This window comes from Neoarius graeffei, chromosome 6 (assembly GCF_027579695.1).
Source record: "Neoarius graeffei isolate fNeoGra1 chromosome 6, fNeoGra1.pri, whole genome shotgun sequence".
Taxonomy (NCBI): Eukaryota; Metazoa; Chordata; class Actinopteri; order Siluriformes; family Ariidae; genus Neoarius; species Neoarius graeffei.
The window spans coordinates 103,390,645-103,417,758 of NC_083574.1; the positions used below are offsets into that span (position 1 = coordinate 103,390,645).

Here is a 27,114-nt window from a genome sequence, read left to right on the forward strand (position 1 = left end):
TCAGGATAAATTAAATAGTGATCTGTTAAATTCATGTGATTCACATTTAGTGGGTACAACTGACCTGTTTATTCCTATAACAGATATAGACATTTGTTATTATTCTTATAATAAATATATAAAATCTGTAAAATGTTTAAAATAATTGAGTCAGTTGTGTATAATTAGGAGTTGAGGTGAAATGTGGCTGTAGTGCTGTGGCCTACTATAAAAGCCGTGTGACATAATTAGTGAATATCTACAAAACTGAGCTGTAAGAAATGGAATATTTAAGCCTGGGCTTCAATGAAAACAGCGTTTTCTCGAAGAGGCAGGGACTCGGCAGGTTGTAAGGTGAGTACAATTCACTGTCAGCGGCTTTCCAATCAGCACAGGCACAGTCCGCATGGATACAGTCGCTTCTGGCTGTAAAAAACAGCAACTGAGTGAAAACAGAAAATAGAGATCGATGTGTTTAGAGTTGTTTCTTACGTAAGTTTCTGCAGTCTGTAATGTGGATCCTGCAGCAGAGCCGAGAGCTGATCCACTCTGACGACTTTTAATTTTCTGGAGTTCAGATCCAGCTCCGTGTGCAGTAAGGGGTTTTTACTGAACATTCGAGTAAGAAGGTTGTAGGCTTCCTCTGCTTCAGCACTTTTCAACAACCTGTAGGGATTTGAAGAGAAAAAGTCATTTTTTCACAGTATTTATTTATTTATTTGTTTATTTAATATGATGTTTGCTTCTAGAAGAATCACCTGAGTGTCAGTTTGTTAGTTTTGCAGTCAGTAAGTTGTTGGACTCCTGATGCTCCAGGGTCGTTCCCTCTGAGATCCAGCTCTCTCAGGTGTGATGATGGGTTTAGTCTCAGAGCTTCAGCCAGAGCAGTGTATCCTTCCTCTGTTATACTGCAGTCTGAAAGTCTACACAAAAACACACAACTCTCTGATTTTATGTTGGAAATCTCTGTAAATCTCCTCAAAAATCAATGAGAGTAAAAAATGTGGCAGCTTTCATTGTGAGACTAAATTATTTTCCCTGTTTTTGTCCTCTCTGGAAACACACGCCAGTTTACCAATCTGTGATGCCTGAAATGTTCTGAACTCAGAAACAGACATTATAAAGTCAGGAGTGAAAACTGGATCATAGCAGGAAATATAAAGTCTTTTCCAAATGAAATATTTCTCCGTTCTGTCTGACACGCCCCCTCAAATTCACTCGGCTTTAATAAAACTATACGGTGCATATGAAACATTTTCAGACCTTCGGCTTTTACTGAGAACTTCTTTGTTGTGAAGACTTTACAGAGTCTGAAAATGTAAAGTTCCTGACACTGGACACTTCTTCCATAAATGTTGCAGACGACACAGAGATGATATGAAAACAGATGCAGAACGTCGACCGTCATCTGTATTCTTATCCCTTTTTCCCTCCGTATGTGGATAATGAGATCATTTCTAAACTGCTCAGTGCACTGTTTGAAATCTACAGACACCACAACACTGACACGACGACATCTACTGTATTTCACGGCTCTATCAGAGCCTCTGGATGATGAATGAAGTGTGTATTAGATGTTACCTCACAGTCTCCAGTTTACAGTGTGGATTCTTCAGTTCTGCAGAGAGCAGCTTCACTCCTGAATCCTGAATCCTGTTCTGACTCAGATTCAGCTCCCTCAGGGTGGAGGATTCTGATCTGAGAGCTGTGAGCAGAGCTGAACATCCTTTCTCTGTCAGATTACACTCACGGAGTCTGAAAGCACAATAAATCACAGTTAACTGTGGGTTTTTCTTCAGCAGTTCTGTGTGCAGAAGGGGGTCTTTTCTCCTCAAACTACTCATTACTACTGAAAAAGACATGAAAACTCGATGAATGATTGATAACCTAAAGGCAAACTGTTCAGCACTAACATCACTAACTGAAGTTTACAGATTAATATATAATTCAGTTCTGTACTGAAGTTTTTCAGCTCTGCAGTGTGGATCCTTCAGTAAAGCAGAGAGTTGCTCTGCTCCTGAATCTCCTGCGATTTTCCCACTCAGATTCAGGTCCGTCTGCAGGATTGGGTTTATACCCACAACTTTAGTCACATGATCATAAGCTTTCTGTGCATTGGGACTTTTCAACAACCTGTAGAGAGAGAAAGAACAGATAAATAATAACAGTCATTTATCATTTATTACACTGAACAGCAACGCAGTGTTACTTTTTCACTAATTGTTTGGTCCTTGGTGGAAAACTAATTTTAAACATTCACACTCTCACTTCAGCATCATTCTGACTTCAGATTTCTTCATTTCTTTATAAAAATATGAAGATAAAAATAATTGTGTACAATCATAAAAATACTGTAAAAGTGTGAGAAATGTGAGTAACAGTGCACTATACAGTGGTGCAAACAGCAAAACTTTACTAATTAGTCAGAATGAAAGCTGTGTGCATTTACTGGGGGAAAGTGCTCACCTCAGTGTACATTTTCCATCATTCAGCAAATTCCTAAACTCCTTCATTCCTGATGCTCCAGGGTCGTTCCCTCTGAGATCCAGCTCTCTCAGGTGTGATGAGCGCTGTGACTTCAGAGCTTCAGCCAGATCAGTGTATCCTTTCTCTGTTATATTACAGTCTGAAAGTCTGGAGAAGGAGCAGAAAGTTCAGCATGTGGTTAAGGGTGGATTTGGGGAAATGTTCTCAATGCTCAGTACTTCATTATTCTTTCATTTCCACAAACCCTTCGTCACTAATGAACTACATAAACGTGCTTGTAAATTACATCCACCTGACAAGTTTTATTCATTTAGAATTTATTTGGAGTTGCATGTAATTCTACCTCAAAAATGCAAAGGCCACTAATTTCAGTACAAATAAATCCTCACCGCTCCGTTTGACTGAACGGATATTATTCAGCTAATTAGTTAATTATCCAGGCAGAGCAGTTAGTCCACTTGGCCAAATTACAGCTTTACTAATTAATCCAAATGTTGATCACTCAAATAAAAATCTCTTTTTTATTTCTGCCCTAACTCAGTGTGATTGAATATAACCCCACTGACCATCTCGGTGACGGTGAGCAGTGGTGTGTCCAGGCTCTTTGGTGGATGATAAATGAGCACACGACAACATCTAATACCTTCATATTTTCCACATACAAGATACTGATTGATTTTAGGGCCTTTTGTGTTGATTTTATGTTGATTTTAGGGCATGATAAGGAATTTTTTGGCACTGATAAGGACTGTGATTTACGATAATCGATATTCTCGGCTGAAACACACCCCTCAAAAAAAAAAAAAGACAAACGTCTTCATTCAAATGGGAATGCATTAAAATATTGTGATGAGGACAAAAATCGTCAAGCAGGCCTCAATGTACATTTATAACATTTTGAATAATGTACACAACAAAATTACTTTAATGAAGCTTTTATACATAACTATTCATCTGGAAACAGAGACATTTATTAGTTATGTGTTTTCAAGAAATAGCCGACTTCATTAGAAATAAAATGTCTAATCCATCTTCATCACTCAAATATAGCATATATGCAATGCTAATATCACAAAGAAATACGTTAGGATACTTTATTCTTTGATTAATATCGGACCTACACAAAAAAATTCAGACAAAAACAAAAATCTCAACTTGTATATACTCTATCCACCATTAATTTATGTGTACAACTGAAACTGACTTTCTTTAAATCACTGAACCCCTTCATCTGTTTTCCACACCGTTGCGATTCTGCTCGACTCTGCTTGGGTCCGCTGATGGTTGTGATTTCTGGTGTTCCAGCAGAGAAGTTGCAGTTCGCCCTCTGGTGGACAAACTATGCACCAACACTCAACATGTTTGAATGATCCATCCTCTGTCTCGACATTATTTTTAATTGTCATTTATCAGCCGTTATAATGCTGATGCTAATTTATCAGCAATCACCTCATAATGACATGCCGATTTATCACTTGGGCTCTCGTTGGTTTTGTTATTTTAAAAAAATCTTCCATGTTGTTTTCCTCTAAGAAATCTTGCTTGCAGGAGCTGCTTTTCATATCATTTTCCCTCTCGCTGTTTTTTTTTCTCTGTGAACATTGCCATTTAGAATTTAACTTTTTCAGTCGCTTCGAATGCAGTGTAATTTATTTTATAAATTAAATCTAAATATCTGATAATGAAGGCTTTTGGGAAACGCTCACAAAACAGGCTCATGTGTTGTCCTTTGTTCAGCTGCTGATTGCTGAATAAAGTGAGTTGTTATTGGGAAACACAGCCCTGAATGAGTTGCTGATTAATCTGTTCCTACACGCTACAAATATACTGAGAATGAAATAAAAACATCATTGATCTAGTCATGTAGAATATTAAATGACTTACCGAAGCGTCTGGAGTTTGCCGGATGAGCTCTTTAGTAGAGTAGAGATCTGAGTCACTCCTGGATTTCCCAGTGTGTTCTCACTCAGGTCCAGCTCTGTCAGGTGTGAATGGTTTGAAGTAAGAGCTGATATCAGATCAGTACAGCCGCTCACTGTAATACTGCAGTTACTCAGCCTGCAGACAGAGAACACAGCTGAGAAAAACCTCTTTAAACAACCCACACAATCAACCATCAAAAATAATGGAGTATCAGAAATGTATCAGAAATAACGGCACTATAACAGAGTGGTGAGAACGTGTACAGTGGACTGTTCACCCACATTCTCAGAACCACAGGAGATTCTGCAGCAGGACTGATTGTGCTAAACAGTGTTCACACTACACTAATATCTTTAAAGATTTAATGTGAACACAAAGAAAAATACCAGGTGAGGAAGTCAGTAACACACCTGAGTTTCTCAGTTCTACACTGTGGATCCTTCAGTAGAACCGAGAGCTCCTTCACTCCTGAGTCTCCGGATATTTTCTCACTCAGATCCAGTTCTCTGTGCAGTAAGGGGTTTATACCCAGACGTTCAGTCAGAACATCACAGACCTTTTCTGCTTCAGGACTCAACATTCTGCCGAGAGAAAACACATTTCATTACGATCCTGATCCCAGAGCTCTGAGCATGGACCTTTTCCCCAACAAGATCCTGTTACTAAATCATGTGAACCAGCTCAGGCATGATGGCGGCTGGATTTTTTGTTCTCTGTTGAGATTTAAGATCTGTCTCATGTGTGTAAACTTCACACACTTTCAGAGCAAAAATATGAGGCAGTCTGGATAAAAAAGATCAGATGTCAGCAGCTGAATTTTATTGCCTCAGCATTAACAATGTGGAAATAACTATTTACGTTACTTTCTAATCTCGTGTCTTCACAAAGTCTTACAGTCTTTTAAAAGCTTCTCGGAGCTGTCTTTTGTGAGCGTGTCCTGGTTTTGACTTTGTTTTGCTCTGGTTTCTGGTTATTGTATTTACCCTTTTGATTTGTTGAACAGTCAGATGGATGTTTTGTCATTTTGAACCTCTTGCCCTGACTCATGGAGTTCAGTTGTGTTTTGCTGTTTTCTAATATGATGTTTCTCAATTTATGGGCCGTGGACCGGTACCAGTCCATGAGAAGATTACCGTCGGTCCGCAAGCCTGCCTCTGCACTAGTAGTCAGTATTATAATTTCAAACTACTGTGTTACAAAGGGCTGACCTGTGCCAGAGTACCTATTCTATTAATATTATTATTATTAGCCAATCAGAGAGCGCCTCCTCCCGCGCAGGCATGTGAAGGACGCCTGCCACTTTAATATTCCAGAAAAAGTTTGGGGTGAGGTCGCCATTTTAGACTGATGAGTCAGCAGTGTTTCTAGGTTTACTTAGTGCCTTGATTTATGCCATTGGTTTCTTGTGTACGTTCAGAAATGTAAGTACACTTACTTATTTGCTGTTTATAAGACAGATATTCTGTTTAAACATGGCTTCATATAATTCGCGGAGGTAAATTTCTACCGCGGAATTTAGCGTGAGTTAACTGTGAGGTTATAGTCTTTAATGTTTTATCTAACGTCTTGATATTGTGTATATTCATGCTTATGCTGTTGATATGTGTAAAACGGACTTTCGTAGTAATTATTTGGTAGATTATGGGGGGGAACAGTACCGTTTTGACTTACTGTGTTTATAACTTGTAGTAGAGCATTTTGTGTTTAGCTCACTGTAGGTCAGGCTATTCATATTTCTCTGTAAAGCTGTGGATGCTAATTTCTTATGTCATTATGCTTAGGAGTAATTGTTTTCCTCTATGTCATTTCTATTTCCCTTTCAGAACAACCACACACACACACACCACAAACTAATTAATATGTCATTATTGAGTTCTTATTAATAAATCCCCAAGAACCTTATCTTCCACATCTTCAATTGTGCATTCTTACCGATGCCCCTCAGTGGCCACAACTTTCCGCAAAGAACATATCATTCACCAAAACAAATTGGAGGCCCCAGCGAGATTGAGTGGTCATTGTGGATTTATTGAAGATGTTCCCAGGTCAGAGAAGGAGCCCTCCGCCTGCAGATGTGCGTCCCCGCCGTGCAGTGCGGCAGCCAGCCTGGCTGGAGGACTATGCCGTCTCTCTTCCAGCCCTGCAGCGGTCCAACTACCCCCCTCATGATGCAGCTTACTTACCCGGACAACAGCGCTATCATAGCATGGAGGGAGCTTCAGAGAGATACGCCAGGATGACTCCTCTCACACCTCCAGCTCTGGGGAAAGAGCGTGGTGCAGCACAGGTAGCAGGAATTCAGCACTCAGTCTACTTACCTGAACCTGTCGCCCCCCTTTACCAGAGCACACCTGCTGTGCCACGAAGTAAGCCCATCATTGAAGCTGCGCTTGATGTCATGGCTGTTCTGCATAGGATAGTGGAGGATAACCAGAGAATGCAGCAACAGATGTTAGACCTGCACAGGCGACTCGACACTAACGCTGCACTGCCACACTCACCGTCTCAACCGCCATCTGCCCCTCCTCCTTCTCTTCATATGCCTGCACCATATCCACGACTGCGTCCTATTAAGCAGGAAAGGGAGTGGTCCCAGTCCTTTGGACTGCCACCATCTGCTCAACCCAGTGCATCCATGTTGCCTCCAGGAGATGACGGTGACTGGCCACTGCCTCCACCTCCCGTAGCAGAGGAAGCGGAGCAGCCAGCCTCTCCGGTAAAGGACTTAATGGAAGAGCTTACAGCACGCCTGAGGGCATTGCACCCAGTTCAGCCATGCCCAGTGCTGCCTCAACCTCCACTGCCAGTACCCAGGGTACTAACACCAGAGTATTGTCTACCATACACGCCATCAGCGTCCGAGTTTGGTGAGCCAATATCTGCCCCCCAGAGGGAGAGAGTGTATCATGGGCCCAAGGCAAAAATCCCTCCATTCACCAAAGGAGATCCAAGGGAGTTCGCGAGGCTGAAGGATGCACTGGAGAATCTGCTGCCAAGGGGCGCAACAGAGTGCTTTAAGTTCCAGATACTGGTCGATCACCTAAAGTATGAAGACACTCTGCTCATCGCCGATTCATACACTAACTCCCCTCAGCCCTACACCGATACAATGGCCAGCCTTACAGAGCACTACGGATAGCCACACCAGCTGGCACTCAGGTACATCGTGGACCTGATGGACGCCCAAAGCGTTGCACATGGCGACACTAAAGGCTTCAAGAGGTTCGCACTCCAAGTAAGATCACTGGTGGGCCTACTGAATCAGCTTGGGACGAGTGGACAGACCGAACTCTGTTGTGGCTCACACGTATCCCGGCTCTTGTCTAAGTTGCCCCAGGACATGAGGGCAGAGCTCAAGAGGTTCCTGTACCCACAGCGAGTCACCATACCTACCCTCCTGCACTTCTCTGACTGGCTCAATTACGAGTTGAAGATGCAGCAGTCTATGTGTGAGCCTCGGGACCATGATGAGAAGAGCAAGGCAAAGTCTAGGACTGACCGTCGCCAAGACAGCAAGGGTGCCAAAGTCACTAGCGTTTTGCACACTACGGATCAGCCTGAAAGTGCCCCAGTAGCAGCTACGCCACCCTCCAATGCCAAGCAGGCAGAGAAAACCTCATATTGCCCCTACTGCAACAACAACCAGCACTTCCTTGATCACTGTGCTAACTTTAAGCTGCTCACTGTGGAACAGAAGACGGCGTGGATCAAGACCAACAGAAGATGCTGGCGTTGTGGCAGACTGCACCAGGCCGCCCAGTGTCGTCTGAAGATGCTGTGCCAAAGGTGTAAAGGCAAACATCTGCATGCCTTACATGATGTGAATGCCAAGTCTGAAACTGAGACAAAGAACCTAGCCTGCTTTGTTAGCACACCCAGTGTCAATGACGTCTTGTACTTGGACAGGCGGTCAGGCTGCAATCAGGTACTCCTGAAAGTGAGTCGAGTGTTACTGCGGAATGGCCCTCACACCCTGGAGACATATGCCATTCTCGATGATGGTTCAGAGAGGACCATTCTACTCCCAGCAGCTGCCCACAGCCTTAAGCTCACAGGCCAGCCCGAGGACCTGGCCTTGAGGACAGTCCACCAAGATCTCAGAGTCCTACATGGCACTACCGTGTCGTTCTCCATCTCGCCAGTGGACCAGCCAAAGCAGTCCTTCAAGATACAGCAGGCCTTTACAGCTGAGCAGTTGAGTCTGGCAGAGCATTCATACCCAATGAAGGCTCTTCAACGAAAGCACAAGCACCTGAGAGGTATCCCGTTCAAGGCTCTAGATGGAGTGCACCCGCTGCTTCTAATTGGGTCCAACCACCCTCACCTCGTCACTCCAATGGAACCAGTGTGCCTGGGACCACCCGGAACTCCAGCAGCAGTGAAGACGAGGTTAGGCTGGACACTACAAGGGCCAGTTCTGCAGAGGAAGCCACAGCCGTCTGAACAGAGCTGCATGCATCTGTCAACCTTCTCTCCCACTGCTGAGCTCCTGCATAGTGTCGAGAGATTGTGGCAGTTGGATGTTCTCCCCTACAGGAGTGAGAAGCTGGTCACCCGCTCCAGGCAGGATCAGGATGCTATCCACCTGTTGGAAGAGAAGACCACACGCATCGATGTAGATGGTATCCAACGATACGCTGCTCCACTCCTACGGGTGAAGAATATGCCACAGCTGCATGCACCCAAAGAGGCCGTGCTGGCTAACCTCCGCAGCACAGAAAGGCGCCTACTGAAAGACACAGAGCGTGCAGCAGCATACTGTGCAGAGATCGCCAAGCTGGAGACGGCCGGCTACGCAGTCAAGGTGCCAGAAGAGGACCTCAAGAGCGCAGCAGAATCGTGGTACATCCCGCACCACATGGTGTCCCACAACGGCAAGAACAGGATTGCCTTTAACTGTTCATTCGTGTACAAGGGAGACAACCTGAACGAGCTGCTGCTGCCAGGGCCCACTCTAAGCTCCAGCCTAATTGGTATCCTACTGCACTTCCGAGAGCATGCCGTTGCAGTCAGCAGCGATATCAAGGGCATGTTTCATCAGGTGAGGCTACTCCCCAAAGACAAGCCCTTGCTTCGCTTTCTGTGGCGCAACCTGGAAACAGAGAAACCACCAAACACCTACGTCTGGCAAGTCTTGCCCTTCGGCACAACATGTAGCCCCTGCTGTGCTACCTTCACGCTGCAGAAGCACGTCCTTGACCACAGCCAGCAAGACGATGATGTTCGGGTGGCCATAGAGAGGTCATTCTATGTGGATAACTGCCTCCAGAGTATTGCCTCTGTGGACGAAGCTCAACAGTTCGTGGACAAGATCACCTCACTGCTGGCTTCTGGAGGATTCGAGCTGTGTCAATGGGCTAGTAACGTCCCTGACTCGATCAGCCACTTGCCAAGGGAAGCCAGGTCGGAGAGCAGCGAGCTATGGCTCAATGAGTCCAGTGCCGACCCGCAGGAGCTAGCTCTAGCTCAATAACCCAGCTGATGACATCACGCGAGGCAAGATGCTGCTAGAGCTGAGCGGCAACAACAGACAGAGTGAAGGCCCAGGTTTCCTACAGCAGTCGGCTGACTTCTGGCCTACAACACCTGCCACAGCAGAGCTGGAAGACACTGCTGAGCTGCGGAACCCTACAGTCTGCTGCCTCAACACAACTACTCAGAGCTCATCGCCTCCGGCCGCTCAGTTCTCCTCCTTCAAAGACATGGTCGAAACTGTTGTGCGATCCCGCCATGAGGCGGCCACTGACCAGGCCAATGTCTCGGCTGAGGACTACAGGGATGCGGAGCGAGAAGTCCTGAGACAAGCCCAGCAGGAGAGCTTCCCGGAGGAGTTCGACCTGCTATGTGCCGGCAAGCCAGTGTCTATGACCAGTCGGCTACGTACTCTAGCCCCAGAGTACGATGACACCGTGTGTCTCATTCGAGTCGGAGGGAGGCTTCGCTGCAGTGACCAGCTGGACCTGGATGCCATCCACCCAGTGGTCCTCGACCCCCAGCATGAAGTCACCCACCTCATCATTCAAGACACAGACAGGAGACTGCACCACCCTGGATCAGAGTGCTTGTTTGCAGAGCTGCGTCGCAAATACTGGATCCTACAAGGCCGTGAAGCTGTCAAGCATCATCAGCATGCCTGCACAGATTGCCAGCAGTGGAGAGCTACGCCCTCTGTGCCCAAAATGGCAGACCTCCCACCAGCAAGGCTGCGACTGATGAAGCCCCCATTCTTCTCGATGGGAATGGACTGCTTTGGCCCCTTTACAGTGAAGGTGGGCCGCCGACATGAAAAGAGGTGGGGTATCCTGTTTAAGTGCCTCACAACCCGGGCAGTACACCTGGACATCCTGTCCAGCCTCGACACAGACTCCTTCCTAATGGCCCTCCGCAGGTTCATTGCATGGAGAGGCAAGCCTGCAGAACTCCTATTGGATCAGGGGACAAACTTCTGTGGTGGGGATCGAGAGCTGCAAGAAGCCTTCAGAGCCATGCATGCCACTCTTCAAGATCACCTGATGAAGTATCAGATCCAGTTCCAGTTCAGTCCTCCCAGCGCTCCACATTTTGGAGGTGTTTGGGAGCGGGAAGTGAGATCCGTCAAGGCAGCACTATACTCCACTATTCAGCTTCAGCCTGTCCCTGAAGAGGTTCTTAGGACAGTGCTGATAGAAGTGGAGGGGGTATTGAATTCGAAGCCTCTAGGCTGTTTTTCCACAGACGTAGCTGATGTGGACCCCGTGACACCCAATCTGCTCCTCATGGGGCGGCTGGATCCCTCACTCCCCCAAGCAGTCTACACAGAGTCTGATCTGCTGAGCCGCCGCCGCTGGAAGCATGTTCAGGTGTTAGCAGATCAGTTCTGGACCCACTTCATCCAGCGTTACCTCCCGTCACTGCAGACCAGGTCCAAGTGGCACAAGGACCCACTGCAGCTGCAGCCAGGAACTGTTGTGATGGTGGTGGACCCCCAACTGCCAAGGGCCCTGTGGCCTGTGGGTCGTGTCACCAGCGTCATCCCAGGCATAGACGGACGAGTCCGCACTGCTGTCATCCAGGTGAAGGAGAAGACCTACACCAGGCCCGTGGCACGCCTCATCGCCCTCCCTGACCTTCAGGACATGGACCCTGTCAGCCCTTCCACAAGTGACAAATTTGATGGGACAAATTTGGGGGCGGCTGTTACAAAGGGCTGACCTGTGCCAGAGTACCTATTCTATTAATATTATTATTATTATTAGCCAATCAGAGAGCACCTCCTCCCGCGCAGGCATGTGAAGGACGCCTGCCACTTTAATATTCCAGAAAAAGTTTGGGGTGAGGTCGCCATTTTAGACTGATGAGTCAGCAGTGTTTCTAGGTTTACTTAGTGCCTTGATTTATGCCATTGGTTTCTTGTGTGCGTTCAGAAATGTAAGTACACTTACTTATTTGCTGTTTATAAAGACAGATATTCTGTTTAAACATGGCTTCATATAATTCGCGGAGGTAAATTTCTACCGCGGAATTTAGCGCGAGTTAACCGCGAGGTTATAGTCTTTAATGTTTTATCTAACGTCTTGATATTGTGTATATTCATGCTTATGCTGTTGATATATGTGTAAAACGGACTTTCGTAGTAATTATTTGGTAGATTATGGGGGGAACAGTACTGTTTTGACTTACTGTGTTTATAACTTGTAGTAGAGCATTTTGTGTTTAGCTCACTGTAGGTCAGGCTATTCATATTTCTCTGTAAAGCTATGGATGCTAATTTCTTATGTCATTATGCTTAGGAGCAATTGTTTTCCTCTATGTCATTTCTATTTCCCTTTCAGAACAACCACACACACACACCACAAACTAATTAATATGTCATTATTGAGTTCTTATTAATAAATCCCCAAGAACCTTATCTTCCACATCTTCAATTGTGCATTCTTACCGATGCCCCTCAGTGGCCACAACTTTCCGCAAAGAACATATCATTCACCAAAACATACTGGTCACTGTCAATCAGATTATGCAGAAGAGCGATTGGCTGGCTCTGCTCTCAGTGCTTTTGTCACTGTGTGCCACGTAGTGTAAGTCCCGCCCCCCCATTCTAAAATGTTAAGCGTTCCCGCCCGCGCGAGGTTGCACACTTGCACTTATTCATTCATTCTGTCCCAAGTCCAGTCATTCGCGCACACACGCTTTATGAGAGCAATATCATGGCATGTTCAAAGCAAGCTACTCTTGACTCTTTCTTTGGAAAGCGCCCATCTGACAGTGCAGATACACAACATGAGCCAGAGGCAAAAAAATATCGCCCATTCACTTGCAATTACGACCCTTCATACATACAATTCGGCTTTATTTCAAGTGATAGTTGTCCCCCGAAACCAATCTGTGTTATCTGCCAAACCATGCTAAGCAACGAAGCTACTGTAAGCCATCCAAATTACGCCGGCATTTGGAAACTAAACATTTGCATCTCAAGGATAAATCAGAGGATTTTTTCAGAAGAAAACGTGATGAATTGGCCACCCAAACTAAAGTGTTGAAAAGTAATTTGACTGAGAATGAAAAGCTAACAAAGGCATCATACATGATTTCACACCACATTTCCAAATGTCAGGCACCCTTCACAATTGGGGAGAAGCTAATTATGCCTTCGACTGTTCCTGCTTGTAGTGAGGTGTTGGGTCCGACTGCTGCAGCCAAAGTAAAAGAGATTCCTCTGTCAAATGACACGGTCTGTCGTCGAATTGACGATATGGCGGCAGACATCGAAATGCAAATTTTAGAAAGGGCGAAGTCATCTGACTGGTTTGCCATTCGATTGGATGAGACCATGGATCTCTCCAACTTGGCTATGCTTCTGGTCTACATCATATATGCTCATGAGGGCCGGTTTCATGAGGATTTTTTGTTTTGTAAGGTGCTTCCAGGGACCACAACCGCTGGAGAAATATTCCATATGCTTGATGGGTACATCTCTGGGCATGGGTTGATATGGGGGCGTTGCGTCAGTGTCTGCATAGATGGGGCAGCGGCTATGACCGTCAGGCACAACGGAGTTGTTGCTCGGGTAAAAGCCGTTTCACCATCAGTGCAGGCAATGCACTGTGTTATTCATTGAGAGGCACTTGCCTCTAAACGCCTGTCCACGGAGCTTCATGAAGTTTTAAACCAAGTGATCAAAATAGTGAACTTCATTAAGGCCAATCCGACAAATTCCTGTCTGTTTACAGCTCTGTGTGATGAGATAGGTGCAGATCATGTTCATCTGCTCTTGCACTCTGAGGTTCGTTGGCTGTCACGGGGTAAAGTGGTGAACAGAGTGTACGAGTTGAGGCATGAGGTTGAGGCATTCTTGACAAATAAACAGCCCAATCTTGCCGATCACCTGCGAGATCAGTCTTGGCTTATAAAGGTACCTTATCTTTCTGCCATCCTGGACCATTTCAATATGCTAAACCTGTCGATCCAAGGCCAAGCGTGTGACATTTTTCAAGCCACGCCCACAAACTCATGTTACGTCATTATCTTTTTTTTTCTAAATCAGTCATGTTCACAATTGGTAGCACTAATATCCGAAGCTTGAATCCTAACACGGCTTCTGGTCATTATAAAATCTTAGAACTTGAAGTGATTCTCTGTACCAACAAAATCTCTGTAATGGGTATTACCGAAACATGGCTACATGACAGTATTCTCCCCATTGACATCAACATCCCAGGATATAGCATAATATACAGAAAGGACAGACAAGGTAAAACTGGAGGAGGCGTTGCCATCCTCATTAGTGACACTCTACCCAGCAAACGTAGAGTTGACCTCGAAACTTGCAATTCCAACTGGGAAGATGTATGGATTGAGACCACTGTGGTGGGCAACAAAGTTCTTGTCTCATGTATCTATAGACCACCAGCTGCCCTTGACAGCTTCTACGACCAGTTTGAAACCTCCATTTCAAAAGCTGCTATGGAAAAAGGTACAATTGTCATTACTGGGGATTTCAACTGTCATCACACTGATTGGGGTGATACATCAACAGATAATCATGCACTTAACCTCGTAGACATCATAGAGAGGTACGGCCTGTACCAGTGTCAACACAAGCCAACCCGATCTACTCCTACTTGCCAAAGTACTCTTGACATCATATTGTCTGACCCATCCAGGATAAATGGCATGTCTACCCTAGCACCTGTCGGAAATTCCGATCATGCTGTCATAACTTGTAAACTTAATTTGTCTATTCCGACTATGCACTTTACTAGGAAACAGGTATGGTACTGTAATCGTGCGAATTTTGATGTATTTAGGACTGAATTAAGTAAGGTAAACTGGAACTCCTGTATGCATGGCTCCATAGATGAGAGGCGGAATGGTTGGAAGGCTAAGTTCCTAAACGTAGCTAAAAACACTATTCCCAACAAGAACATTAAGGTTACAGCTGCACATAAGCCCTGGGTCACCTCTGAGCTATTGGAGGCAATCGGACACAGAACTGAACTGTATAACACTTTTAAGTCATCCCCATCAAACGAAAACTGGAAAAGCTACACTAAGGCCAAAAACCGCCTGACTAAAGACCTTCGCCAAGCTGAGGCCGCATACTACGCCGCCATAAGCGAGAGACTGAAATCCGCTGAAGGTGCTCGTCAGTTCTGGTCAGTACTCAAACAAACAACCGGGAAGGGTAAGACTGGTATCCCAGCAGTCTCCGCTAATGGCTCAGTGGTGGCCAAGGACAAGGACAAGGCTGAACTGTTCAACACCATCTTCATCAATGTCACAAGGGAAGCTACCCACCCTGACAGTATCAGAAGACTTCCTATGTTTACCAACGAAGAACTCAATATAATTGTAGTATCAGTGGAGGAAGTCCAAGGTGTCCTACAAGGACTTCATTCCAACAAGGCTCCTGGTCCTGACGGGATATCCAACAGATTGCTTAAGGAGGCAGCACCAGTCATCTGCACCTCCCTGTGTGATCTGTTTAACTTTTCACTCTCAACAGGCCAGTTCCCAGCAGAGTGGAAACAGTGCAATGTTTCACCAGTGTATAAGAAGGGTGATCGCACTGATCCCTCCAACTACAGGCCCATTGCCCTACTTCCTACAGTTCCCAAGGTCCTGGAGAGACTTGTTCATAATCATCTCTACACCTACCTTATGAACAACAACCTTATGAACAACAACCTGATTAACATCAACCAGTCAGGCTTCAAGAAAGGGGATGGAACAGTACTGCAGCTTATATGGCTAGTAGATGAATGGGCTAAGTCCATTGATGATCCTAACATTTCCTGTACTGCTGCTGTATTTCTAGACGTTCATCGAGCATTCGACACCATGTGGCATGATGGTCTCACCTATAAACTCTCCCGTTATGGAGTCAAGGGATCCCTTAACAAGTGGTTTGCAGACTATCTCACGGGCCGACAGCAACGAGTTGTGATTAATGGTGTAGCATCTTCTTGGGAGCGCACACAGGCAGGTGTACCACAAGGAAGTATTTTGGGACCGCTACTATTCCTTGTGTTTATCAACGATATAAAAGACCTACCTTGTTCCTCCAACATCAACTGCTTCGCCGACGACACTTCGCTATCCAAGTCTGGACCGACAGCCCAAGAAGTGGCCAACACAACAAACATTGACCTTCAGCTTGTTTCCACTTGGTTCTTTGAGTGGGGCCTGCTGCTCCATCCGGACAAATGCAAGGTCCTGTGCATCAAGTCCTCTCGAAGTAAAGTACAGCTCCCCCCTATTTACATTGCAGGACAGATAGTCGAACAAGTGCTGTTCTATACCCACCTGGGCACCACCATCCACCAGACCTTATGTTGGACTGAACACATCCAGACCACATCCAACAAGGACAGGAGAACTCTGGGATTCCTGTGGAAACTTCGAGGCAAGCTATCCCAGGAGGCACTAGAGATGGCGTACAACATAATGATTCAACCAAAATTGGAATACGCTTCTGTACTGCTAGGGGACTTGGCTTCTTCATCCAGTAAGATGTTGGAGCGTGTCCACTACCAAGCTGCCTGCCTTGTCACCGGAGCCGCGAAACGTACACCCTCAAGTGTCATTATGCAGGAGCTCGGATGGGACAGCCTATCAACCAGAAGACACTTCCACTCCATGGTTCTCATGTATAAACTGGTTAATGGCTTAGTTCCCCCTCACCTCCAACCACTGACACCCATCACACGAGGAGAGCAAAGAGTCACACATTTAGAGCTTCGCAACTCTACGCACCTCCACTTACCTCGCTGTAGGACCCAGACATACAAGTCCAGCTTCATTCCTTACGCGTCCCAACTTTGGAATGAACTGCCCCAGTCAGTAAAACAAGCCCGCAGCATAAGTGTGTTCAAGCAGAGACTGTCGAACTGGACTGCCTGATAGATATTTTAGATTATTGTAGATATTTTAGATTGTATTTAATGCTTATCTAGTGTTTTTGGAGAATCCTGTGTATTAATGTTATGTCTATGAGTTTGTGTGTGGGTCACAACACCAGCATTAGCTGCCTGTGCCTCACGAGTATTGTATTGTCTTGCAATCTTAATAAAAGAAAGAAAGAAAGAAAGAAAGCAAGAAAGCAAGAAAGAAAGCAAGAAAGCAAGAAAGAAAGAAAGAAAGAAAGAAAGAAAGAAAGAAAGCCAATGATAAAATCATGGCTTTCAAAAAGAAGCTCTCAGTCTGGACCAACAGAGTCAATAGAGGTGTGTTTGACATGTTGGGCTGTCTGTCGTCTCTGGCTGATGAAGGTGTGGGTTTGGGGCGGGTGCCGGCAGTGATCGCGCAACACCTTACCGAAACACTGCATCATTTTGATTCATACTTCCCCTCAAAATCCCATCTCACGGAAAAGCAATGGGTAAGAAATCCGTTCACCAACCCAGAAATGAGTGCTCTGCCTCTGTGGTCCAGGATAAACTTCTGGGGCTTTCGTGCGATGCTGGTCTGCAGTCGAGATTTGGTCGACTTTCTCTGTCTGAATTCTGGCTGTCATGCTGTGATGAATATCTCCAGCTGAGTGAGATGGCAGTGAAAACACTGATGCCTTTCCATTCAACATACTGTACCTCTGCGAGACCGCATTTTCACATTTGACAGCCACAAAGACAAAATACCGAAACAGGCTCAACTCAGAAAACACGCTCCGAGTGGCCTTGTCACCCTGTCTTCCTCGTTTCGACCTGTTAGTGGCGAGAAAGCAGGCACATCCTTCGCATTAGAATGCTGACTTTTCTTTTACCAAATCTCTGTGGGTGACGGGGCCTGTCATTTGAGGTTAAAAGTCAGCACGTAGCCTATGTTCAGTTCTCCCTTCTTCATACTGGGACTGTGTAATCAGTCAGTATTAGGGCTACAGTGGGTCTTTAGGGTTCTCGATTTGAGGTCCCATGTTTCTGGTAGACCTTTTTATAAGTGTGTGTATGTTATTGAGGCACTGTTTGGCGGTGCTTCAAGTTCAAAGGTGTAGTTTAAAAAAAAAAATCTAAAACACAAAAGTAAAAAAAAAAAAAATCTTAGTTGAATGGTTCTTACGCAAATGGTAATAATAGGTTATTAATAATAATAATAGTAATAATAATAATAATAATTATTATTATTATGGCGGCACGGTGGTGTAGTGGTTAGCGCTGTTGCCTCACAGCAAGAAGGTCCAGGTTCGAGCCCCATGGCCGGCGAGGGCCTTTCTGTGCGGAGTTTGCATGTTCTCCCCGTGTCTGCGTGGGTTTCCTCCGGGTGCTCCGGTTTCCCCCACAGTCCAAAGACATGCAGGTTAGGTTAACTGGTGACTCTAAATTGACCGTAGGTGTGAATGTGAGTGCAAATGGTTGTCTGTGTCTATGTGTCAGCCCTGTGATGACCTGGCGATTTGTCCAGGGTGTACCCCGCCTTTCGCCCGTAGTCAGCTGGGATAGGCTCCAGCTTGCCTGCGACCCTGTAGAACAGGATAAAGCGGCTACAGATAATTCGATGAGAGATGAGATAATTATTATTATTATTATTATTATTATTATTATTATTATAGTCAAATTATTGGGCCTACATATCAGTATATTTATGTAATTTGGCAATAATCTCAAAGCCAAAGCACTTCTGTTAGTTTCCCTTGTTTAATAATAGTTTAGGCCTAAGCAATAATAATAATAAATAATTTAAGCCGCTAGCAGCCTTGATGGGCCCTCGCACGTGTGGTTCCGCAACCCAGGACATTCTGCCACCCACCAAAACAGTCACATGTCATAAATTCATCAAACGTTCAAAGGTGATGTGCATGTTGCAAATGCCATGACTGCTTGACGGATGAGAGATAGTTCAGACAAAGACTAAGTGTGTGTGTGTGTTTCTGTGGTGTGAAAATTTACATTTATATATGTACAAAACTATATGTGTCTCCTCCTTATCTCTATCTCACGCTGTAATCTTAAGTCATCTTAGCTTTCCTGTGTCTGCCATGTGTGTGTGTGTGTGTGTGTGTGTGTGTGTGTGTACTGTATATACATGCAGAGTTTTCATATGTCTGCAACAAAATGCACAATGATGGCAGGTCACTAATATACAGATTTTGGCACTGCCTAAAAGTGGAGCTCCCATCTGTTTCTGGGTTGTAGAATTTTCTTATATCATAGCCAGTCTCTTTTGTTTTATTTCTTTACTGGCTAGCACTGGCCACTAGGCGGTGTGTATGACTGGTAATTACTAGCACTGGCCACTAGGCGGTGTGTATGACTGGTAATTACTAACACTGGCCACTAGGCGGTGTGTGTCTCATTATCTGTAGCCGCTTTATCTTGTTCTACGGGGTCGCACGCAAGCTGGAGCCTATCCCAGCTGACTACGGGCGAAAGGAGGGGTACACCCTGGACAAGTCGCCAGGTCATCACAGGGCTGACACATAAACACAGACAACCATTCACACTCACATTCACACCTACGGTCAATTTAGAGTCACCAGTTAACCTAACCTGCATGTCTTTGGACTGTGGGGGAAACCGGAGCACCCGGAGGAAACCCACGCGGACACGGGGAGAACATGCAAACTCCGCACAGAAAGGCCCTCATCAGCCACGGGGCTCGAACCCGGACCCTCTTGCTGTGAGGTGACAGCGCTAACCACTACACCACCGTGCCCCCCCCCCCGCGGTGTGTGTATGACTGGTAATTACTAACACTGACCACTAAGCGGTGTGTGTATGACTGGTAATTACTAACACTGACCACTAAGCGGTGTGTGTATGACTGGTAATTACTAACACTGACCACTAAGCGGTGTGTGTATGACTGGTAATTACTAACACTGACCACTAGGCGGTGTGTGTATGACTGGTAATTACTAACACTGACCACTAGGCAGTGTGTATGACTGGTAATTACTAACACTGGCCACTAGGCAGTGTGTATGACTGGTAATTACTTACACTGGCCACTAGGCGGTGTGTATGACTGGTAATTACTAACACTGGCCACTAGGCAGTGTGTATGACTGGTAATTACTAACACTGGCCACTAGGCGGTGTGTATGACTGGTAATTACTAACACTGGCCACTAAGCGGTGTGTATGACTGGTAATTGCTAACACTGGCCACTAGGCGGTGTGTATGACTGGTAATTACTAAGGGGCTCTGCATGCTCTTGCGACAAGGCTTTCGCAGATAGCTTTTCGCAGACAGTTGTAATTTGTCGTTGAGCAGGGAGTAATAGGCGTGTGCGATGTTATTCACCATCACAACGCAAGGGGGCGCGAAGTCGCAAAATCGCTAGGAGTAGTTGGTGGGTGTGGTTATTGGAGTGTTTATCTTCCGGCTACTTATAATGACTAGAACTGGAGTTGTATAGATGTACGTGCTTCCTCACTTCCTCGATCAACCACTCTTCGTGCTGCTCCATCTTCGCTCGTGTTTTTAAAAATGGCGGTCGTGAAAACAAAACAAACCGGGAAAGTAGGGAAGCGGAAGTGCGTGTACAGCGGATGTAGAGTGGACCAATCAGAGCCCTCTTGTCTGCGAAGCTGTCTGCGGTGGTCACAATTTTTGGGAGGTGCGTGCAGAGCATCAGCGAAGGGGGGCCTTCGCAGACACCATCTGCGACGCCATCTGCGAGGACTGGTTTGTCAGCATAAATTGGCCTTAACCCTGGCCATTAGGCGGTGTGTATGACTGGTAATTACTAACACTGGCCACTAGGCGGTGTGTATGACTGGTAATTACTAACACTGGGCACGAGATGGTGTGTATGACTGGTAATTACTAACACTGGCCACTAGGCGGTGTGTGTGTATGACTGGTAATTACTAACACTGGGCACGAGATGGTGTGTATGACTGGTAATTATTAACACTGGCCACTAGGCGGTGTATATGACTGGTGGTACATGTACACGGACAAACCACAAAAAAATCGACTCGATGGGTTTACCATTTTTTCTTAGGTATGGTGCTCCACTATTATTGTGTGTGTGTGTGTGTGTGTGTGTTTGTCAGAGGGAGTGTGTGTGAAAGAGAGTGTGCTCATAGATGTTGCGTGTGCATGTGAGTGCATACTTGTGAGAGAGTGTGTGTATGCATGACAGTGTGTGTATGAGTGTGCACAGAATTGTATATGTTATATCATCAGACTTGTGATATCCAATATTTTGTAAAGTGTCAGATCAATCAGTTAAGGCATTGACAATTTCTGGCACATTTCCTGCTTGGCCAGGTGGTGGTGCTATAACAGGCAGGCCCATTGGGCGTCAGGTTATCATCATAATCATAATATCTACTGAAGTAAGAAGTGTCTGACCATACAGTCAATGCACTGTGGCTTTCTGACATGTTTCCTGTTGATGGGGCAAGATATTAAAATCATAAGGCCATTTCAACATATTACAATAGCAGCGACATCTTGGCATCACGTCTAACAAATTTCACATGAATCTCATGAACCTTCTAGGAGGAGCATGTTAAAATTCATCATGTGTCAAAACACACATATTCAAAACCCTATTCTTTCCTTGGCCAGTTGGTGGCGCTATACCAGACAGGCCCATAACGGCTAAAGAGTATCAGAATCAGAATCATATTACAAGATATCAAGTTCAACATTCAGCAATATCTTGGCATATTATATGTTAGAATATTTCAACATATTACAACATATCAAAAATCCCTTAGCAATTTAACTTCAGCAATACCTTGGCATCATGTTTGTCAAGTTTGACATGAATTTGATGAACTGTCTAGGAGGAGTACGTTAAAAATGACCATGTGTAATTTCACTCCAAATGGCCTTATCATCATTCCAAAGTTCTACCCATTCATTTCAATGGGAAATAGAAAAAGGGGCGCTATGAAGTCCCTGGGCCATGCCCGGGGCCAAAAGTCTGTGGCTGAGTAGCGGTGACAATGACTGATGTGTGTATCAAATTTCATGAGTTTTCGTGCATGGGAAATGCCTCAAATATAAGGCCAAACATGGCAGAATAATAATAATAATAATAATAATAATAATAATAATAATAATAATAAACCTGCGAAAAACAATAGGGTCTCGCACCGAATGGTGCTCGGGCCCTAATAATAATAATAATAATAATAGGCCTACTACTACTACTACTAATAATAATAATAATAATAATAATAATAATAATAATGGCATATCTTTGGACAGTTACTGGTCATTTGGCAATTTTCTACAATTCTGCCAATGCACTCCTGTTAGGTCTTATTTAGCCAAAATATTGTTATGCTGGTATAAGCCTGCTACTTGTAACAAGTCCTACTAACAAAAAAAAAAAAAAAAAAAATAATAATAATAATAATAAACTATGTTTGTATGTATGTATGTATCTATCTATGGAGGTGCACACGATGTGTGTGTGTGTGTGTGTGTGTGGGGGGGGGGGGTTCAGGGGGGCGCACAGAGGCGTAGGCCTACGCAGGGCCTTGCAGTACCAAGGCCTAACATTACTGGGCCCCACCCAGAGCAAACAAGTTTGAGAAACCCTGTTCTAATAAACTCTGCACTTTCATTCTACCTCTCTGTCCTGAGTGTCTCGTTACACTGCAGTTTTAAGAGCTTTATTTATTTGAAAATTAAAAATTACCAGATGAAGGGTTTTCCCGAGAAATAACGTCAGTTAAAAAACAAACTAACTAAAAACAGCAAGTCGAGTTCATCATCTTACTAATTGTTTTGCCAGAAATACCCGACTACTTCAAACTTAACCTTGACCCTGTTTGGATCACTTCCAGAATCTAATCAGTTCATCTGCTGGTTCTGATGATAAAACTGTATAAATAATACAAACATTCAACCGCTCACACTCGAGATATCAAACCAATGAGAATCTTGGACGGACACAAAACCTGAAAACACCACGCCTTCATCACTTAGTGGGTGGGGCATAAAATAAAATCTCAAAGTACAAAATATTTACAGTGTTATAAAAAAAATAACATGTATGTAAATCAGAAACTTACCTCACAGTCAATTTAGATTCTGAATTCCCAAAAAAATAACTAAAAACATTCCAAATTGACACTCTGTCGTTCCCTCTGAGATCCAGCTCTTTCAGATGTGATGAGGAGTTCGATTCCAGAGCTTTAGCCAGGACACCACATTGTTTTTGGGTGAGACGACATTTACTGAGTCTGGAAGTAAACCATAATAAAGGACGTTCCATGGTGAGACAATGACATGACAGTGGCACTATAATATCTCTGAGGGGTTTGAAATTCAGAGTAATTTCAGTGCAGTAGCCAACATTTATCACCATTATTTAAGGGAAGCACAGGTTCTGCCACATTTCACATGAGATTCATTTACTTACATTAATTAACATAAAATAAATAATGAAGCGAGTTATACTACAGGGGTTCCCTTTTTATAACTAAATGATTTAGATTAACTCTTAATAATTTCTTTCCCTTATTCACAGAGTAAAATGATGCCACTTCATCAGTTTTGTCAACAAAATTCAAAAGGGTTTTATTTATCAATTATAAATTCTAAATCTATTACAGTTATTTTTCACTTTTTTCAACATTTTTACTTTCCTCAGACTAAAAATAATTTACTTCAGTTTCTCCAGAGTGCAGTTTGAGTTGTGCAGTAGATCAGAGAGCTCCTTCACTCCTGAGTCTCCAATCGTGTTCTCACTCAGGTCCAGCTCCTTGAGGTGTGAGGGGTTTGTTCTCAGAGCCGATACAACAGCACCACAATCTTCCTCAGAGAGACGGCACTGACACAACCTGCAGGGGGAGCAGATTAATTTCATTGTGCTTTTCCTTCCTCATCTTAACTGACTTTACTTAAAGAGTGTGAAGCTTCCTATCAGGCTCCTGTTCTGCTCTTCTGGATCTGTCTCTGCTTGTTGCTCTGATCATGTCTGGGTATCGTATGACAATATCTCACTGTGTGTCGTGTGTTTAAGAATTCTTGACGGTGGTAAGTGCAGTTCTCGCTGTAGTCATGAAATAATCTGACAGGTCCGTATTGTACATTACTCTGTTACTGTAACTTCTTCAACCTGGAGGATTTTATTATCTGCAGATTAACTGGTGGTTTGTGACCAGTGTTTAACATTTCTAGAAGGTTTTCTGTTACTTTTAGTAATAATTATAGTTTCAGTATAAACCTTAATCCAGCTGCTGGTTGCAGGAGATTAATAATAATAATAATAATAATAATAATAGGGTGGCACGGTGGTGTAGTGGTTAGCGCTGTCGCCTCACAGCAAGAAGGTTCTGGGTTCGAGCCCCGTGGCTGGCGAGGGCCTTTCTGTGCGGAGTTTGCATGTTCTCCCCGTGTCCGTGTGGGTTTCCTCCGGGTGCTCCGGTTTCCCCCACAGTCCAAAGACATGCAGGTTAGGTTAACTGGTGGCTCTAAATTGAGCGTAGGTGTGAATGTGAGTGTGAATGGTTGTCTGTGTCTATGTGTCAGCCCTGTGATGACCTGGCGACTTGCCCAGGGTGTACCCCGCCTTTCGCCCGTAGTCAGCTGGGGTAGGATTAGGGTGACCACCTGCTCATAAGCCCAATGGGGGACAAGGGGTATGTTTTTGAGGGACAATGTGGGACACCACCCACACTGCACCGTGCTGGCCGCTGGAAGACTCACAGATAGTGGTTTACCCATTTCTAGCACATACTACCTTACATGGTATATCAATAATACCCTATTCTGCTGTTATTGGTGATGTATGGTCATGAACAGGCCACAAAATGTGTTTTTTTTTTAAATAAACATTCATAATATTTTGACCATTCAATGACTTGACAGACACACTTCCACTTATGATTTACTGAAGCTACTCAATTTTATTTATTTTCCATTACAATTCATTCACTTTAAATCAATCATAATATAATATTGAGTCTGAGGCTTTGCAGTGCATCAGTACAGCAGGAATAGTGACAAGTCTCCATTTAGTTTTCAGTGGATTAACAGGAATTGTAGTGGCTCAGCACCACAGAAACAGTAGAAAAAAAGTCTCTTAACTCACAACCACAGCTTTGTGCCACAATCTCCTGCCCGATATGATATTGCGTGTTGGACAGTGTGATACACACTCGTCACCTCTGCCGCAGTCACTTTGTCAGCTAGAGAGTCGTTTTTAGTTCGGAGGAAAGCATCCATAGATTTAGATGTTTCTTTCTGTTGCACACGTTTCTTGTGAGTCTCCGCGAGCCTGTGTCGTTTCACATCGTATTCCCCGCCATGGAACTAAGATCCATGCATGCATGTCCGATTGAGAAAGATGTTTTGCAAAGGTCACAAAAAGCCCTCTCGGTATCCCCCTCAACCCCTTTCAGCCACAAATATTCATTTCCCCACTCTTTCCTGTACATACACCTTCTCTTTTTAACTGGAGGTGGCAGTGCCTCACCTGCCATCTCCCCGGTACCTTTCTCCATTTTTTAATATGAAAGCAATGCATGCATTGCACCTGCGTCCCTCGTCACTGTCTGTGCACGTGAGTGCGGTGTCATGGCAACAACAAAAAGTTGACAACAACCAGTCAGTTGTGAGGGGTGTGTGTGGTTTTGTTCTACAGTCTATAGTGGTGACGGCGGTGTGCTGAAATGTCAAGTAATATTCGTTTGGCTGCCTGGGTGGCCCGGGGAGAGCGACAGCCCCCTCAGCAAGCATCGATTATGCGGGACACGTTCTGAATTTGCGGGACGCATAAATTCGGCTTCAAATGCTGTACGCGCACGCGCTATGCGGGACAGGTGGTCACCCTAGATAGGCTCCAGCTCGCCTGCAACCCTGTAGAACAGGATAAAGCGGCTACAGATAATGAGATGAGATAATAATAATAATAATAATAATAACAACAATCCTATATCGCCAGAATCTTCTTAAATTCTTCTTAAAGCCCTCAGCTCTTTCTGACATTGTTGATTTTATTTGAATGAATAACATTACCCCAGTTTTTGCAGTTTGAACTGTTGATTTTTCAGCACATCCCAGAGCTCCTTCATTCCTGATCCTCCCAGTGGATTCCCACTCAGCTCCAGCTCTCTCAGGTGTGACGGCTTTAAACACAGAGCTGATGCCAGAGCAGCACAGCCTTCATTTCCCATCCCGCTCTTATTTACCCTGGATACAGAGAGACAACAAGGAAGAGAAGTCTTTGGTTTCAAATTGTACCTGTTATTTTTAATGTAAAATACAGGTTATACACAGTTAAACATTCAACACAGTTATTAGATTCCAAAAGGAATGCACTCCACTGTTTTAATCTAAATGTGAAGGGAATAACTGATAAAAACGAACTTGAGTATCTCTGGTCTGCAGTGTGAATCCTCCAGTAGAGCAGAGAGCTGCTTCACCTCGGAGTCTCCGTTTATTTTCTCACTCACATTGAGTTCTCTCTGCAGTAACGGGTTCTCACCCAGAACCCTAGAAAGGAAATCATAGCCTTCCTGTGCAGCAGCACTTTTCAACAACCTGCAGAGACAGAAAGGAAGAATGTTTTATCTCTGAGGAAAACTCACATTTGAAGTCAGGATATGCATGATCAGGGAAGAGGAAGTGAAAACCGTCACTGAGATACTTTGGTGGGATTTAAAACCAATCGCTGTTTCACTAAAATCACATGGACATGTTCCTGTTTGTTGAGGATCTTGTTTATGGTTGAAATGAGATTTATTTGGAGGTTTCCAATCAGAAGGAAAACAAAAGTAATTCTCACCATACCCGTGATGCTACCAATAAAATAAAATACATAAAAAGTCTTACAGAAAGTCGATGGTGCTGACTGCTCATAGACTACGGCTTATTTTGTATGAAACAAGGTTCATCAATATCAGTGTATTACATTTTATTTGTGTCTGCATGCAGGTAAGTATTATATTGCTGTAACCCACAGTGGTGCACAAATTTATTATTAACCTGCTATCAATTCCATTTCTGCCAACTAAAATATAACAGCCGACAGATCTGGCTGATTCCGAACACTGGGTTGTTTAAAACTGTGGGGCAGCAGATACGGAGGCAGGTGCAGGTAGAATGAGCTTTATTGAAGGCTGCAAACAAAATTCAAACGCAGGCTCAAACTCCAGGGAAGGGTCAAGAACAAACAACATAAACTAGTGCAGTCAAGAGCAAGACGAGAAACCCAGAAACAGGATCAAAACCAGAGAGCTGATCAATACCCCAAAGGCTTGCTATAGACTGGTATAGAAACACAGAGTGTATACTGGGTGAAGTGAGTGTGGTGTGAAAGTCCTGATATACTGTGGG

General features: G+C 44.4%; 2 protein-coding genes across 2 annotated transcripts in view; one reads left to right on the forward strand and one right to left on the reverse strand.

The window, feature by feature from the left end:
• LOC132888209 (protein NLRC5-like) overlaps nt 1–27,114 on the forward strand; it is a 951,571-nt gene that overhangs the window by 215,951 nt on the left and 708,506 nt on the right. The gene's annotated exons all lie outside the window — the stretch shown is intronic.
• On the reverse strand, nt 1,460–26,451 carry LOC132888208 (ribonuclease inhibitor-like). Its single transcript, XM_060924269.1, has 9 exons — nt 26,146–26,451; nt 25,795–25,968; nt 23,442–23,615; nt 22,845–23,015; nt 4,800–4,970; nt 4,351–4,524; nt 2,446–2,613; nt 1,939–2,112; nt 1,460–1,734 (listed from the first exon to the last, which is right to left on the reverse strand). Exons 2-9 carry the CDS (start codon nt 25,950–25,952, stop codon nt 1,557–1,559), a joined length of 1,368 nt encoding a protein of 455 aa, XP_060780252.1. The 5' UTR covers nt 25,953–25,968; nt 26,146–26,451; the 3' UTR covers nt 1,460–1,556.